Source organism: Rhipicephalus microplus, chromosome 3 (genome assembly GCF_043290135.1).
Source record: "Rhipicephalus microplus isolate Deutch F79 chromosome 3, USDA_Rmic, whole genome shotgun sequence".
In the NCBI taxonomy this organism is placed as follows: domain Eukaryota; kingdom Metazoa; phylum Arthropoda; class Arachnida; order Ixodida; family Ixodidae; genus Rhipicephalus; species Rhipicephalus microplus.
Window position 1 is genome coordinate 105,676,130 of NC_134702.1, and position 17,911 is coordinate 105,694,040.

At 45.8% G+C, this 17,911-nt stretch overlaps 1 protein-coding gene across 1 annotated transcript; it reads right to left on the reverse strand.

Annotated features, from left to right (window-relative positions):
- Window positions 1-6,769: 6,769 nt before the first annotated feature.
- Window positions 6,770-12,259, reverse strand: LOC142803861 (uncharacterized). Its single transcript, XM_075890098.1, has 2 exons — window positions 12,165-12,259; window positions 6,770-12,081 (listed from the first exon to the last, which is right to left on the reverse strand). The coding sequence occupies exon 2, from the start codon at window positions 12,040-12,042 to the stop codon at window positions 10,384-10,386; it is 1,659 nt and encodes a 552-aa protein (XP_075746213.1). The 5' UTR covers window positions 12,043-12,081; window positions 12,165-12,259; the 3' UTR covers window positions 6,770-10,383.
- Window positions 12,260-17,911: the final 5,652 nt, after the last annotated feature.

Here is a 17,911-nt window from a genome sequence, read left to right on the forward strand (position 1 = left end):
ACAGACAGACAGACAGACAGACAGACAGACAGACAGACAGACAGACAGACAAAACTTTTTTCTGCCGAAGGTTCCCAAGAAAGACTATCGTCTTTAGAAATGTCAAATTCCCACAGCCCTAGAGGGACCATGGCGCAGAGTCGATGGAAAAGAGAAGTCAGATGAAAGTGGATAAGAAAGGAAAGGAATATAAGATCGTCACGGACTTCAGAAAAGTTACCCTCCCCCACGCAGTCATTCAAAGCCCACCTCCTCCCACACAACACCACCCTCTCCCTCAAGGCTCCTCATTGGTCCGTGATTAGGGAAAGGGAAGTCGCAGGGATAGCTCCACGTGTCAGTGAGAGGATTGTCAGTTCTCCGCTTGACTCGCTGTCAGTGGGAACAATTCTATAGGCGCTCTCGAGTACGCGCTGACAGAGACGAATCCAAGCCATTCGCAATGGAGTCCGTGCAAGTCAAGCCAAGTGTCTCCACCAACCAACGGCTGATGGCTCGACCACCACGACGGGTGCGTTTCACACTGCCTGACGATCGCGTGGTTTGTCCGAGGAGAGTTGAGCTGGCTTTACGTCGCACCTTCGGCCTCGCGACAAGCGCTGTCACGACGCGCAAACGGCCCCCACCCGAACCTTCTTCGGAACCCGCCACCCTGAAGCGCTACGCAAAGCGTGGAGGTGGGTAATTTTTTCATTCAGTTACGCTTCACTATCGTTGCGGAGGTGTTTTTTGATGTGCAGAATATGTGCCACCTCTGAAAAATAACATGGCCGAAAATTATTCGAGACTACCCCGCTTTTCTTGCATGCAGAAGCATTAGTATTGGTTCAAGAACCTCCTTGAAGTTTTTTTTTTTGAAAATCAGCACGATATTTGCAGTGTCATGCAGATGAGCTATCGTTGCCTTTTTGCTAATAACGACAGTTTATGTTTTAATTGAAATAGAAAATAAACGAAGGAGTTGCCACCGTTACCTGCCAACGGCTACTTTTTTTCATTTGATTTTTGAATATAAACACTAAAAAAACAAAAAATTGCGTATATACACGTATACAGTGCTACATAGGTGAGTACAAATGTATTTACCCACGAGTGCAGAGATGTTACTTGGCTCACGACTTCGACTTGACTTGAGCAAGTCGGCGTGAAGCAAGCAGTAGACTTCAAAACGCCCAAGGCAGCCTTCACGTTACATAGATGCTCAGGCTTTCTTGCTTGGTCAAGTCTACAACGAGCTTCAAAGCAGAAACACGCTGCTCGCCTTCTAACGAGGGTAATAATGAAGTTGTTCACGTAAGGCATGTGTTACAGCAAAAAAAAAAAGACCATACGTTTGAAATTAACTCTAAAAACGAAGGGCCACAAGCATATTGTTGCCATTTTACGGCTAACGAGCGGCACATGGTGCTTGCCGCCGCAGCGATGCGCAGTGTTGCTTCTATAAAGCGTTCATTGCCCGCTGGTTTTAGTGGCCACCCAAATGCCGCGTGTTTCTCCACGGTTGCTTGTTTGGAGGCGAAACAAGCATCGCGTTGGGTTCTTTCGTCGTTTTTTTTTTCCAATCGAATGCCATGGCGTGTATTTGTGCTGACCGGGCTCACGAAGTGACGCGATTTTCACGGTATTTGCCTTTCTGTTCGCCTAGGGACATGCTTGTAATGGGCTAGGTTGCAGCAACGTCTCGCTGCATGATGGTGAAGGGGATAAAAAAACCCCGTGATAGGAGCGCCAATCTTTTATGTGTGTGGAATTTTACGTAGCGTTGTGCTACAAACGATGCCTTTCTGAGCGAAAAACAGCGCCCTCGACGGGACGAAAGTATAGACGAGGCACACAGACACAGCGCCGAGTCACTTTTATACCGAAAGAGACGAAAAATGTCGTGTTCTATAAAAAGAAAAACAAAATAGCCTTTGCGGTTACGGAACACTTCGGCGTCGTCACTACCGGGGCTACTAATGCACACGTATTTGTAGTCGACACAACTTGTAACGCCAGGGAACTCAGCCACTTTATAAAAATCCCGCATAACTATAGAAAGTGCTGCTGGTTGCGGAAAGGGCACCAGCATCGCGTACAGGTGCTTTGCGACGAGTAGCGTAACTTTTCTTACTGCACGGCAAACTGTCGACTACGGAATGCGGACGAGATTCCCGGTGACTGTTTGGAATGTGCCAGCGCCGTAAAACCTGAGAGCCATCAGTAGCCGTAACACTAGAGGCACAAGGTGTCTTGGGTTGTCCCCACTTTCACGGAGCGGCAACGTACCCAGCAGCTGCCACACGGCGTTCTTCGTGAATCTGTATCGAGCGTGGAATGGTTGCTCGTCGTACAACTCCACCGTATTTCCTCGGTCACGTAAAGCGGGTCCGAGAATCTTTGGCCGGCAGTGCGCCTCAGCAAATTCTACGCTTATGGCGAGGTAAGCAAACTCAAAAGCGACCACCCTCCACGCGACGTCTATTCGAGAGGTGGCCATGTTGGAATAACGCGTGAAGTCGCTTTCAAGCTAGCCCCGCAGCTGACTTGAAACTTGTCCTGACTTCGACCGAGCCAAGTCTTCCGCACGTTCCAGGACGATTTATGGCGACCGGCATGACTGTCTTGAGTGAAGAACGAGTCAAGTAACATCTCTTCATTCGGGGGTTATAAAGGGAGAACAAACACGTGGTCACAAATATTTGTTTCTTCGAAAAAACGTAGCAGCACCTTCATTGCCTTGCGTTTTCTTTAATATTACGTGTCCTTGTCATCTGCACGTCAATAAGCCTATTGGGTGCGACCATCAATGGTAAGTGCATAAGCGTTCAGCCATCGAGGACTTGCGCGAGGGCTTAAGATTATTTGGCAGCACTTCGATAGCGACGGTAACATGCTTTGCCAGGAGAGCTGTTTTCCATAGTTGGCGTGTTTGAGTAAAAAACAATGTGTGTGGAGGTTTCGCGCAGTGTAACTTAGAGCTTGGGTATTACAACACTCGTTCTAAAAAAAAGTACGAAGATCTTTCTCTTGTGTCATTTCTTATGCGCAGGCATTCCACTGAAGCGCTTCAAAGCTTTCCACCGCATCGACTCCGATGTCATACGGGAAACCAGTGGAACATCTGTGGACACCTCGTCACCTGTTGACCAGCTGAACCTGAGCCGCCTCTGCATAAGTTCAAGCACTGAGAAAGCCGAAACATCACAAGCACTCAGTGAACCAGACGGGTTCATGGAGGAAATCCTGGCGCTGAACCAAGACTAGTGCGACCTTGACATGAAATGAACACTGTGTGTTTCACACGGCACTGCATTCTCCTAACGTGAGCCCTGTACCTGGTGTGTGCGAAAAAACAAAGTGACTGCCCTTATTTATTCATTAGATCAAACAGCCTTCATTGAAGATATACTGGGTGCCGTCAAATAAATGGGATGAAATGTTCGGCTTTTATTATGCGACATCGTGTCGGTGTGTTCATTATAACCATTGAAAGCATGTCTCGGTTACCTTGGTGACCGTGGAATATTGCACTTGCTCAGATTTTAAATCATTGATCACACGTAAGCATTGTTGTGGTAATAAGAGTGAAGGAAAGACGTCGGCATTTCGAGGTGCGCCTGCAAAGTGGTCGCTGATTGGATCTTCCATTTGCGATTCGGGATGGAACTGGCTGCGAGGTCAAGTGATGCTATGCGTCGTATATTTATTTAGGGGGCAGGGTCGTGCGGCAAATAAAGAGAAAGGAAAAATAATGTTTATTTTAAAGAACTCGAGCTAGACAAATAGACATAAATACCCGGGGTGGCGTCTTTAAGAACGGCTGTCGGGTTTTTGTCAAATGAAAAAGTGGTTGAAGTCCTGCCACTTAGTCATAATGGACCTTCTTGAAGCAATCCCACAACGTTCTGCGGGCGCGTGGAGCTCTATGAGATATGTGTGCTCGCCGAGCGAGGCGGCTGTCCCAGCGTGTACGCTGCTCGATGGCTCTGTTCTACCTCGAGCCAACTATTGCATTTCTCAGCTTGTTAGATAATCATAACAGTATTAACGCTAGATATATCCGAACGCACGCGCTTGCATCTCTACGCAGGAAATGTGAACGGAATAACGCATACAGCGCAGGTATCACCGAATTGATCAGCTGGGCGGAACGCAAGTTGTAGCGTGTTGCAGTATTGAGTACTGATACATGTGGTCAAAACGTGCTATCGTGACTCATATCAGGTGGAACAATAAATTCATATTTTTTTTAACGTAAGCCGCATTTGTCGCGACAGAAAACGACATGTGTAGCGAACGGCGCTATTCGCTGCATGGTTAAAAAAGAAAACATTCTTCTAATGCTGGGTTCTCACGGGCGAAACTCCGTTGTGGGCGCAATCTATCTGCATTTTCTCACGATTCTCTTCGGGGTGGTTTGGGCTTTTGTTTGTTTGTTTTTCTCCTTGAAGTAGCCACAGTCACTGAGGCACCGATGATGACTCACATTGAGTGGTTCTCGTTTCCGGTGGAAGTTACGCTGCAGAGTTGCAGACACCCTGATAATACAGCGGGGCGCACATTCCGCGCTCATGACATTGGTATAGCGAACTAAAGACACGAGCTTTAGCAGGGAGAGATAGTCGCGTTCGCATCTTTCCCGCTGAGAGGTGCGTGGCTAACATACTTGATTGCTCGTGACCTTGTAAATCTTTTAAAGGAAGGACATGCTGGCGACGCCAGCAGCGCTAAGACGGTGTCGGGAGGCAGATGTAGCAGCGCGTTGTGTCCGGGGCCGATGCAATGGTAGCTCTGTAGTGTCCTCTCTTCTGTTGTACTGTGGGATGATCGCTTTTTCTCGTACCGTGCTACGAATGTACGCTTTCTAGTGCTTGGCAAAATCTTGCCGAGGTGCCAGAAGACACAGAAAACCACCGAGCTACAGGAAATAAAAGGCATATATTTAAAGACTTTTTTGGGATACCTCCACACGAAAATATTGGTCTGTCTATTTGTCAATCAATACGACCCAAGTACTACCACATCGACAGTGTCAATCAGTATTGCTCACGTTTGTGCATTCATACTTGTTCGATTGTCGAATAAAAAGGAAATATTATGCATACCTCAGATGCAATATCAATCCGGCAACGTTCTACGGTGTGTTTCCTTATACTATAAAAGGCGCACATAAGTAATTTTAGGAAGTGTAGCGTTTATGCACTGCGCTGATAATGTGACGCTGTGCACAAAAAGGGGAGTTCTTTTACGCTTTGTTAGGACGATACGGTTCGGCCTTGCGATCTACAAAATATGACCTCCAATCATAGAATTTCATACAATAATACCTAGAGTGCAATCTGGTGCTAGTGTCTACGCAGGCTACTTCAGTGGCACTTGTACCCTCATGGAAATTATGGGAAGTACAGGCTTCGGATCCGCTTTGCATAGATTACATTGTTGAAATTCGCGACGCTTTGTTTTTTTGGGAGTAAAGAAAAGTGATAGGAACGCAAATTTGATTTAAACTTGCCTAAATTATCTGTGTGCAAACTTTATTGCAAAACGTTTTTGCGACTAGATTGCAAAAATGTGACCTGGGCAAATGCGTTCCAAATTTGGCATCAAATTTGAAATAACATGTTTTACAACACTTGAAAACAAACATCCTTGTTTTTGCCCCGCCGCGGTGGTCTAGTGGCTAAGGTACTCGGCTGCTGACCCGCAGGGCGCGGGTTCAAATCCCGGCTGCGGCGGCTGCATTTCCGATGGAGGCGGAAATGTTGTAGGCCCGTGTGCTCAGATATGGGTGCACGTTAAAGAACCCCAGGTGGTCGAAATTTCCGGAGCCCTCCACTACGGCGTCTCTCATAATCATAGAGTGGTTTTGGGATGTTAAACCCCACATATCAATCAATCAAACATCCTTGTTTTTCTCTGAAAAATATCTATCAGCCATTTGTGGAAATAGCAATACAATAATAACTGTGAAACACTTATTGTTGGGGAAGGCAAACCACTGGGACAGACGCACTTCTCTGTCCCAGTGGTCTGCCCCCCCCCTCCCCCAACGCACATCATGGTTTTGTTGTGAAGTAGAGGCAGTGGAGCGTGACGGTGCGTCTACTTAGCTTCGTCATCGCTTTACAGTCGATTAAAAACGAGTTTAGGCAAGACGCGCTCGTGAAAAACATGAACCCGAGACAATATCCTGCCCTGGCATGAGACGCTACATCTCTGTGCAGCGGTGAGTGGACGACGCTTCCTTTAAACTGTCAAATACGACTAGTAAAGCACCAACGTAACAGCAAATCAAGAGATCTAGTGGTCATCAGCCTTTTCGAACGACATAGCCACAGCTTCAGTCTCTTTTACCGCACACCACTATCTACGCTGCACAAAGAACGAAACTGAAACTGTGGAAAAAGTCCGTATACTGTTCGCTAGCTAACTCTATCCAATTCGAAGCCTGTACTTCCCATAATTCCCATGGAGGTGCGTGATGGCAGCGCCAGATTCCTCTCTATAGTTATTATTGTATGAAACTCTATGCCTCCAATATTGTGCGCGCGCTCGCTATAACGGAGGCAATCATGGACTCCGAGATTGCGGGCGCCGGCGTGGTTCTGTCCAGCCGTCTCAATCGCCGCGCACTGATGCCAGTGAATCTGCATCACGCGGCTCTCGCTAGAGGGCGCGTTTATAGTGGGCTCCTCGAGCGGCGGAGACCACGGCAGAAAGCAGAGCGCGCGGGAAATTTAGCGTGCGTGTGTTTCTTTTCTGTTTTTTTTTCTCGAGTGCGAGCAGGTAGGTAGGTATAAACTTTATTTTTCCTTTGTAAAGGAAAGGTGCAATGGAAGAGAGATGAGGAGAGATTGCTACGCTCGATAGTCCTCCGCAACCCTCTCTGCCCAACCCAGGATGGCCTCCTGGACGTCGGGTTTCAAGCTGCGCATGGCAGCCTCCCACTGCTCCTCATTACTAATTAGTTTTCGAAGGGACGGTGGAGGGGGGTGCTTAGAGCACCCCCACATGATATGATTAAGATTTGCTTTCTGTGCGGAGCAATATTTACAGGAGGAGGACGGGTAAAGAGAAGGGTACATGAGGTGAAGAATGTAAGGAGAAGGAAAGGTGTGAGTCTGCAGCTGTCGCCACAGTACTTCGCGCCTTCGTATGGATTTCGACGTTAGCGGCGGTAAGGATAAACGACCAAGGCGGTAGTGACTACAGATGTCGTGAAATGTTAAAAGGCGATCCCGCGCAGCAAACGGTGCCGTTGTCGGAACGGGGCCTGGCTCTTCCAGCGCCTGCGCCCGGAACGTAAATCCTCGGGCGCTGGCGTGAGCCGCCTCGTTACCGGCAAGGCCCGCGTGCGCGGGAGTCCATATTAAAGCCGTGTCTTGTTGCGGGGGATGGGCCAAAAGGAGGGAGAGGGCTGTTTTGGACACCCTACCCGCTCCAAAATTGTAGATGGCAGTTTTTGAATCACTAATAATAAGTGAATAATTTGGAACTGTAAGGGCCAGAGCTATGGCTGCTTCTTCCGCCTCCTCAGAAGAGGAAGCAGAAATAGAAGCAGCAGCAGATATCTGACCTAGCGAATTCACAACTGAGAGGGCGAAAAAAGGACGAGTACTGTATTCGGCAGCGTCAACGTAGAGCACTTCTTTAGAAGTAGAAAATCGTTTTTCGAGAGTTTTTGCACGCTGTCGTCGACGTTGCTCGTGGTGCACAGGGTGCATGTTTTTAGGGAGCGGCGGAATGAGTAGATTCTTGTGTATTTCACGCGGAATAGTGTGTTTGGCGTTAGTGGTTGGAGTTGGCCTGATACTGAGGGTATCGAGTATGTATCTTCCGGTCTGTGTGTTGGAAAGACGAGCATATTGTGAAGTTAAGTGTGCTTCAATAAGTTCAGTTAAGGTGTTCAATGTGCCTGTCTCCATGAGCCGTGCGGTGGACGTTCGAATGGGGACTCCGAGAGCGAATTTGTAGATTTTACGTAACAAAGTGTCTACGTTATTTTGTTCTCTTCTCAGAAGGAACAGATAAGGGAGAGAATAAGTCACTTTATTGAGGACGAAGGCTTGGATGAGGCGGAGGAGCTCTGCCTCTCGTAGCCCGCCATGCTTATTAGATATCCTGCCTATAAGGCGTAGAGTGTGGTCCACAGTTGTTTGAAGTGCTTTAATGGTGTGTGTGTTTAGTCGATTTCGTTGTATGTGTAGTCCAAGCACCCTGAGTCTGTCAACTTTAGGCACGGGTGTATTGTTCAGTGTTATTTGTATATCAGAGATGTGCTTTTCAGAGCCCCGATGGGCAGGAAGGAGGAGCAGTTCAGATTTAGTGGGTGATCAGGTCAGATTCATGTTACCCGCACAAACCACCACCCTGTCAGCAGCAGTCTGCAGAGTTTCCTGAATGTGACCATCGGAGCCGCCTGTCATCCAGAGGGTAATATCATCTGCATAAAGTGAAAATTTGAGATCTGATATGGATCTCAGCGTTCGAGCCAGCGGCATCATCGCGATGTTAAAAAGGAAAGGTGATAACACTGATCCTTGAGGTGTGCCGAAACTCCCCAAGGAGTAAGAACAAGAGTGTTCAGACCCAATGTAAATAGTTGCCGTACGGTTCGAAAGGAACGCAGATATGTAATCATGAATCTTTTTACCAACGCCTATAGCGCTCAGTTCACTCAATATGGCAGTGTGGCTGACGTTGTTAAAAGCCCCATGGAGATCGAGACTGAGAATTGCTTGAGTATCGAGACTAGAGTTAGGGATAATGATGTCATGCTTCAGTCGAAGCATGACATCTTGACTGGAAAGGGATTTACGGAAGCCTATCATTTCGTGAGGGTATAAGTTGTGTTCTTCTATAAATTTGCTAAGGCGGTTGAGGATTACATGTTCAAGTGTTTTCCCGATGCATGAAGTGAGGGAAATCGGACGTAGGTTGGCTGTGTTTATGGGCTTACCAGGTTTTGGTATGAAAATAACTCTGGCGTCCTTCCACGCAGCCGGCAAGGTAGAAGTGTCGAAGCAGTGGTTAAAAAATTTAGTGAGGGCTATAATTGAGTTTTCATCTAAGTTGCGGAGAAGTTTATTATTGACGAGGTCAGGGCCTGGTGCAGATGAGGTGCGAAGGTTCGCAAGCGCGTGTCTAACCTCAGCCTCCGTTATGGGGCTACTGAGATCATCATTTGGTTGTCCGATATAGTCAGGTGCATCGTATCGATACGCGCTGGGTAGGTGTTTGTCGCGAAGATCATTAAAAAGAGTGTTTAAGTTACCTTTGTGCGAGTGAAGTAGTTTGTTAATGTGATGATTATTTGCGGTACGTGATATGGTAGGGTCTAATAAATGCCGCAGGAGCTGCCATGTCATCTTGCTGTCTAGGTGGCCATGCATGCTTTCGCATTTCTGGGTCCATTGTTGACAAGCAAGCTGTATGGCATAGTCCTGAATTTGCAAATCGAGTCTCGCAATTCTCAGTCTCAGTCGGCGATTGTGTCGCCTCTTCTTCCAGCGTTTGAGGAGAGATTGCTTAGCTTCCCACATGTGAAGAAGTCGGGTGTCAACTATTGTAAAAGGCGTATCAGGTGGTAACATGGTGGTATGCGTTTTTGTGTCAGTGTGCAATTGCTGTACCCATTCCGAGATATCATCTATCTCAGTAGGCGCCGAGCAGTGACGGGCCTCGCGAAACTTGTTCCAGTTAATAAGGCTCAGGCGCTTGGGAGCTAAAGGTTTGTGTCGGAAGTGTATGGTAGTTTGAATAATGTAGTGGTCACTACCGAAGTTAATGTTCAGGTTGGTCCATGTGACAAAGTGAACGCGATGGCTGAGTGTAAGATCGGGAGATGTATCTTTAGCTACACTATTACCTAATCTAGTGGGCATGTCTATATTGTTGTGGAGGGTGAGGCGGTGATCCTGTATGTGAACCCACAAAGCCCTACCCTTGGGTGTAGAAACAGAGTGGCCCCATACTTGATTTGGTGCATTAAAATCACCAAGTATTAGGAGAGGGTGATGTTTCGCGGCCGCAATGGCTCGGGCAAAGAGAGTATTGAAGCGATGGTGTTTCGCCTGTGGCCTACTATAGACGTTTAATACGTATAAAGGCGATTCTTGAGTTTTACAAGGAAGGACCTCCAAAAAGTTGTGCTCCACATCGACGCCGTCGAAATTAGAGTGAGTTACCGTCAAATGTTTTTGCGTTAATATTGCAGTATCGGGAGAATTTAGAGATTTAGTTTGGTGTACACTGTAACCGGGAAAAGTTATGTTTCCGTGGGTCTCTTGTAGGGCAATGACTGCAGGGGGTTTGGGGCAGGAGGCCAAATATTGTTGAAGAGTCGCTTTCTTTTTGCGGAACCCCCTGCAGTTCCATTGCCATACTACAAAGTTCGAGCGATTAGGGTTTGCAGCCATTGTCGGGAGGGGGTGTAGGAGAGAAGGCGGGTACGGCTATATTTGGATTATTGGCCGTGACGGCCGCAATCCATGCAGTGGTCTGCTGCATTTGAGTTTGTACAAAATCTAGAAACTTGTCAAGTTTGTCATTTATGGCAGCTTGGCCCGTCTCCTGAGCTGTGAATCTGCTCTCTATGTGAGAAATCTTACTTTCAATGACGGCGAATTTCTTCTGTGTTTTATTTTCGAGGGCGTTTATCCTATCGTTAAGAGTTAGAACTGTGTCGCTGAGAGATTCTTCTTCGCGTGGTGTGGCAGGGGTTTTGCGCTTATTTGAGGGTGGCAGCTGGGAGGTGTCTCGAGGCATTGTAGTGTCCATGTCAGTAGGAGGAAGAGGTATCGTGGGTTCAACAGCAGGGGGCGATTGAGCAGGAATGAAAGATCGTGGTTCGGAATGCTGCGAAAGATTGCTAAGGGGCATTCGGGATTGTAGCTCGAGCTTTAACTTTTGAATTTCTGCCTTGAGGCTAGCGTTTTCAGCTAGAACTTTTTCTAGGCTAATGTTTTGAGATAAGGAGCAGTTAGAGGAAGCTGCCTGTGCCCAGCTTACCTTTAATGGGTTTGGCAGATGACTGGTGGAATGGGGGTTCGTTGACTGGGTCGGGAAGTCAAGTTCTTTGGGAGTCGAGTTTGGGCCCCGCCTCTTGCTCTTGCTGCGACCCCGCTGTGGGCCACGCTCTTGCGAGCGATTAAGGCTCGGTGTCCGGGATGATGGAACTTCTGAGGGCTTAGGTGTCTGGTATTTAGGTGTTTTAGTCTTGTAACGCTGTTTGCACAATGGGGAACCGGTGATGTGAGCTCCACCACACACGACACAGACGGGTTCACATTCATGGTCCATTGAGGAATCCTTCAGTCCGCACTTGTGACAGATTGCATCGGGAGTAGAGGGGCAGACATCCTGGCGATGTCCAATTTTTCGGCAACGGGTGCAGGCTTCCACCTTCAGTCGGAATGGGCGGCAGCGAAGCGTGCAGCCTTCGTAGTTGATGTAAAAAGGGACGTGCGTGCCACGGAAAACAACCAAGATGGTTTCGGTGGTGCTCAGTCGGCGAGCGGCCCCAATGGTCATGGCTGGATTACATCTTTGGAGGGTTGGAAGGATTTCCTCGTCAGCGTAATCCAGAGGGAGATGAAACCTTCCACGACAAGAATCTACAGGGTCGGCAACGTGGGTGACGACTTCGTAGGGGACTCCGTTGAACTTTAAGGTCCGGATGTTGTGGTATAAATCTGCTCGGTCCATGCTTGACGTACTCACGAGCACTGTGTGACTGGTGGGATTGACCCTGATTTGATCAGGGCTGCTGATGGGAAGTCCAACTGCTTTGAGAACGAGTTGTCGTAAGACACAGGGGTGCAACTTGGTACAGTCGAGACCCCCGCGTATCCGAAGAATCACCTTGTAGTCCGCATCGGGCAGTGGTGGAGGTTTAGGCTCCCATGAAGATGGTTTCTTCAGATCCGCTGCGCAGGTGTCAGCCGATGAACCAGTGGGACGAAGGTCAGCATGTAGAGCACGCCATGAGCGAGCGGCGTCGCCTCCAGCAGCGACGCCCGCTGCGACGCTGGCCGCGTCGCGCTGGGCGCCTCCACTCATACTAGGCCGGCGGTTAGGCCTAGCGCGGAAGCGGTCGAGCTGAACAATAAACAGTCAGCACTGTTCTCAAGGAGCATTATCACATCCCAACAAGGTGTCGAATGGGTGCCAGGTCCACTTACAGTTGGTGTGATGTGTGATCCAGGGTCCAAGGACCTGAAGAGGTGGTCATAACACGGTAAGTAGCCGGAGCCAAACGTACACACGTCAGCGTTTGATCGGGATCAAGACGCGTCTCAAGCCGAGTGCGAGCAAAAATTACCGACAAACCTTCTGGCTGCACTGAAGGCTAGTATTGTTTCCCGCTCTTGCTTTTACTTTGGTCCAATTGGTGAAAAAAATCATGGCAGCTACTGCATGTTTCTTAAATACATCATTGAAAGGAAGTATTACTTCGTCTGTGACAGAAGCATTCTAGCATTTCCCCTTTTGGAGACGCGTATATCGGTGAAAATTGGGATACGTATTGTTGTTGTATTACATTGCCCTCATATTATTAGACATCCTAATCTTACAAATAAACGTATATTTGCGGATATTTACGATGTTTACACGCGGCCACAATAGCTGGCACGCAGATGGTTGGTTGGTTGTTCCTCAGAGTCCTGGTGCAACCCATTACGGGGGATCGGCCATGAAACGGAGATGGGCTGGAACCGGTCTCTATCCCCTTCGTAGTCTTTTCTTCAGGCAGAAACCCTTTACCGCTTTGTGCCCCAATCCCACTACTGCTTTGTGGTACTACCCCGCGGCGTTAAAGCGCCGACCCGGCGCTTGTCACGAAAGGGGAGTGTTGGGTGACACGTAAGGCTTCGAAGTTGGGGAAGTATTACTAGTATATGGCGTAGCGATATTTATCAAGTGGTCAACCGAATTCCACTTACTCTAGATAATTAGGCTCTGTGATCGTACCACTTAAGAATATGATGAGTGATATTGCCGGAATATTGTGAAAAGCTATGATTAGCCGCCCTACATTCACTCCCCACGTCCGTCACAGTGAAAGTGCTTGAGTTATGATCGTCCCCTTTTTTCGTCATCTGTATTTTGATTGCGTTTTGGTAGCACAATGGCAATATCAGTATCGCGTTCATTTACAGCATTCTATTCTGCATCGAAATCAAAGCATTGCACATTTGGCCGAACGGCGTCTTTCAGTAAGCCAAGTATTCGTCGAGGTAGACTAGTGAAGAATAAAGATTGTGAATTGGCACTTCTATGTAACGCGCAGTGTTTCATACCTTATGCACAAAACTCTGACCACGTGCGGCGTTCTTCTCCAACAAGCAAAACATCTCGATATTCGTTCTTACATTCCCCAACATATGCACTGAACACCGTAAACCTCACAGTGCGATTGAGCGATCATCAGTGACCAAAGCGCACCCGTAACCAGCCCACGGTTGTCGCAGAGCCGGTGACGTCTAGACCTTCTCCCTGTCTCCTGCTTCTGCGGGGCCATGGAAGGTAGTTGGAAAGAGAAACTGGGGAAGCCTCGAGGGAGAGTGCGAAGCGTTGTACGCTTTCAGAGCGGGGCTTTCGCGCCAGACGTGATGGCGTCGGCACAGTGCGAGAAGAAGGCAAGACGGTCACTGATGTTGAGCGCACATGCAGTTTCGTCGGCTCAGCGACCGTTCCTCTCCAGCGGATGTTATGTCTTCGTAACGCACTCGTGCTGCGGCGTACGCGAGGTCACCTTGCGTGCATGCATCGCTGACATTCTGCATAGAGGAGAGAACATTTTGGAGTGGAAGTCAAAATGATTGTTCGATTCAATTGTAGCGATTTATAATTGAGTTGCCGACTGGCTAAAGTTTATTTAGAGGAAGTGACGTCAGGTCTTGTTTCTTCTATACAATGTTAGCAATACGTCATACTTATGCTTGGCCATGTGCACATTAGATCGCAAAAAAAAAAACTTGGGCCAGCAGGCGCAGGGACAGCGTCAACCGCACCGCCGACGCCTGCTTTTTGAGTAGGTGCGATTATAAAACACTCCACGTTTAATAAAACAGACAGCCACAAGCGAACCCTTACAAAAATCCTATATATGGACTTATATAAAAATCCCCATATATTGCTACATCAGGAATTGGGCATATCTGGCCCATATATGGAATCCCCATATATGGGCCGTATATAACCTGATATGTTCAAATCCTGATATAGCCATAGATGGGTTTTATATCCCCATATATGGGTTGTTGCTGTATATGGCCATATATGGCTATATATAGAAGCATCCATATAAGGTCTTATATGGATGCTTCTATATATGGCCTTATATGAATACCTTTATATAAAGCCATTCAAATTATTCATCTATATTAGTTCAGCCTGTGTCACCGGCAAAAAATATAGCTGCTCAAATCATTCTTCAGCTAGAAATATACCTGTTTGTTGAAAGGTCTGCATGCAGTCACTATCATCTCCAAAACAAAGGCAGTACATACCCCCTGAACATTCTTATTCAATTAAGTTATCCTCATTATATCTCAAGTTATTCTCAACAACTATATGCTAGAATGTACCTTGGAATCATATTTAAAGTTTGTGGTGGGCACATGTCACTGTTAGTCCACTTTTCCTGAAGAGATACATTCTTTGTGCTTAAATTAATTGCTTACTTATCGACACTTTTTATTTATCTATTTATTTCATTACCCACAGCACCAAGTGGCATTACATTGGGGGAGCATTTACAAAAAGTAGAATACAAAAAATACATAGTCAGCCAAACAAATAATCAAAGTCACCTGAATCACAATCTGCATGAGAAATTCATATATAAATCGGAACATGTTCTAACATATAAATAGGAACAATTCTAACATGAAATAAAACAAATATTTGGGAGTGTAGAGGCAATGCTAGAAGGCAGCTGGTTCCATCTTGTAATTTTTTTTGGTAAAAAATCATTTTGAAACACGTCAGTCTTGCATGCGATTATTCTTTATCTTGAACCTATGGTCAACACGGTCTGAGACCTAGTACGGTGCAAGTAAATATTCCGCTTTATCGATTCCAACTTGACAAAAATAAATAGCATAAAGGAACCCAATTTGAGTTTCGTAAAGATATTTTTCACAGTGTGTTATGTTTAAAACTTTTCTTGCGTGTCAATGGAGCGTCCATAGTCAGTCAAAACGAAATAATGACTTGCTGTTGACCGTATGAACTGCGTGTGCATTGAATGACTTAAATGAGCTGATAATCAACTTTTAAGGAGTTTGGTGGAAAGTGATTGGTATGCAAGCTTGTTATGTACAAGTATTGTGACTAATGACCTATAGAACGACTGCTAAAAGTGGTGTCTATAGGTCTTTGTGCGCGTAGGAACGGTTGCATTTAACAATATTTCTTGCCAACGGGACACTAAAATGTACTTTGTAAACGTACTCCGCTTTCCATTTTGCCAATAATGCATCATTACCGTAACAGTGGTAAAGAGCTCATTCTGCAGAAATTCCGGCGAAGGCATCGGTGGCTCTGCGTGAAAAATCGTCTTGTCAATGATCGAAAATTGAGAGAATGCAAATAAAACAAATATTATAAATTTTCGGGTTTGAGTGATGATCGAAATCATGCAGGCAATTTGCATGGCATGCAAGTGCCCTACTACACCGCTATGCATCTGCTTGGAAATAAAGCATGAATAACTTTCTCTTGTTGTAAATGCAAGGAAAATAACTGTCATGCTTAACAAATACATGTATCCTGCATACAGGTTTCACAACAACATTTATTATCGCAGCTATATTGCATGATACAAGCGTGCATTGTCATCAAGCATCACAACACGTTATTACCAACGTGACTTCGCGGTCTAAAGACAGCCAACCATTACAAAAGGCACACTTGTTACTGCACGTATTCCCTCACGACTGCGTAGTGGGTGCATAAAGTTCTAAAATATTTCACACACATTATATTGAGAAGCACGTTCTGCTGGGCGAGTTGGTACTTCATCTTAACATAGTTGCGCGAAAAAATTTGAAGTGCGAAAGGAAGACACCTGGACACAGCGCACACTAACAACTTAGACTTCATTGGAGAAAACAGACATATGTATGCGGTTACGACAACACGTGAGGTGGAAAAAAATGATTAGATGAGCAGACATCTGATCATTTTCTTTCACAGTGTGGACATCGTGTGGTGGACGGCACTGCGCTGTCGTGTGGGAAGTATTATTTAGAATTTATTTGTATAATTGTAGATCACAAAGCTTCTCTAAAGGAATTAACAACCATTCTCTAACCAATCATCATATTGTAGAGAGTGTGGCTGCGCGCCCTTGTTTGGAATACGGTAGTTAAAGCTAGATTCAGTGACATGGTATAGCGCGGAAAATCGGAGAGGCGTGTTTCATAAACAAAGCTGGGGATTCATGTGTCACGTAACTCTCACTTATGTTGCTTGCTACTGAGGTAGCTTTCCTGGAAGCGCATCATTTATACAATCTGTCTGCTCATCTAATCTTTTTCTTTCACTGCACGTGTTCTCGTAACCGCATATATACGTATGTCTGTGTTCTCCAACATTGTTTCAGTTGTCAGTGTGTGCTGCGTCTAGGTGTCTTCCTTTTGTATTCCAATTTTTTCGCGCAACTCAGTAATTACATAATATTTCTTGTTCTTTAAACTATGTTACCCCTTTTTTACACAAAATGCAGCCATGTGCGAAACCTTCATTGAGACACTTTCAACCTTCTCAATTACACAGTACTATTCCACAATTAAATTTGTTCAAGTAGCATCATGCAATAAAGAGTACACACTAAGTGATTGAATTACGCACAAGAAACAGGATCGATACTGCTATCACGTTTAACTGTGAAAAACGGAGCTTAACGGTCCCCCAGTTTTTTCACACAGTAGCAAGCCCTAATGCATCATATCAGTTTATTTGTCGGCTTGCGTAAAATTATCTACAGTGCTCACGGATTAAAACGTGACATCACATTATTTTGTGTATTTATGTATGCGGGTATGCGCAGTTCCTCAAGATAACCACGCGATGTTGCGACATCAGTAACGATAATGTCGCCTGTGATGTACGTATTCCAGTCAAATTTACACTTATATCACCCTGATTGTAGATGGCGGAAACGAAATTACGGGCTATTCTTAAGTTTTTCCATTTGGATCCGTGACATAGCACCCTGTTTTGAAGAATCAAACTAGCAACAAAATTTTAACTGCGTGTCCTTATCAAAACACACGTAAATATAAAAACAAGTGAAACGTAGACGAAGAAAGATATATTCAAATGCAAGACAAATTCAAACGTGGGCTCATAAATCTCATGACACCCTTAGAGTTGGAGATATGCAACTCTTTTTTATTTGTAATTGCGCAAGTTGTAATTTATTCTTGGTTTTTCCTCAAGCGTTAAAATGAGAAAAATACAACACAAGTATATTTACATCAATATATTTATGAAAAGTACAATGGCACGAAACCAACATTTTCCTGGCGTAGATTTTTTGATTAAAGAGAGCACTGTCTGGATTAAGTGAAAAAAAAGAAAGTGTTGTCATATCGCTTAATCAAAACAGCCTAATGACGTAACCACGATTAGCATAAAGTTATTTACTCAGCAAGCATGCAATGTGGTATGTTTTCGAGTTATCACAACATTTATGAACAACGTGCGAAGTTAATGAAAATGATGAACTTACCTTAACATTTAATCGAGACCTGTCTTTCAAGGAGCCTGTTAATCCTGATAACCTATTCACACCTTAAAGCCACCACGTCCATTCGTACTGCTTTAGGAAGAAGTTTTGAAGAAACGCTTGCCCGCAAGCACGGGTATCCATTTTTTTCTCGCACGAAAAGTTGACGATCGCCAATCCACCAGCGTA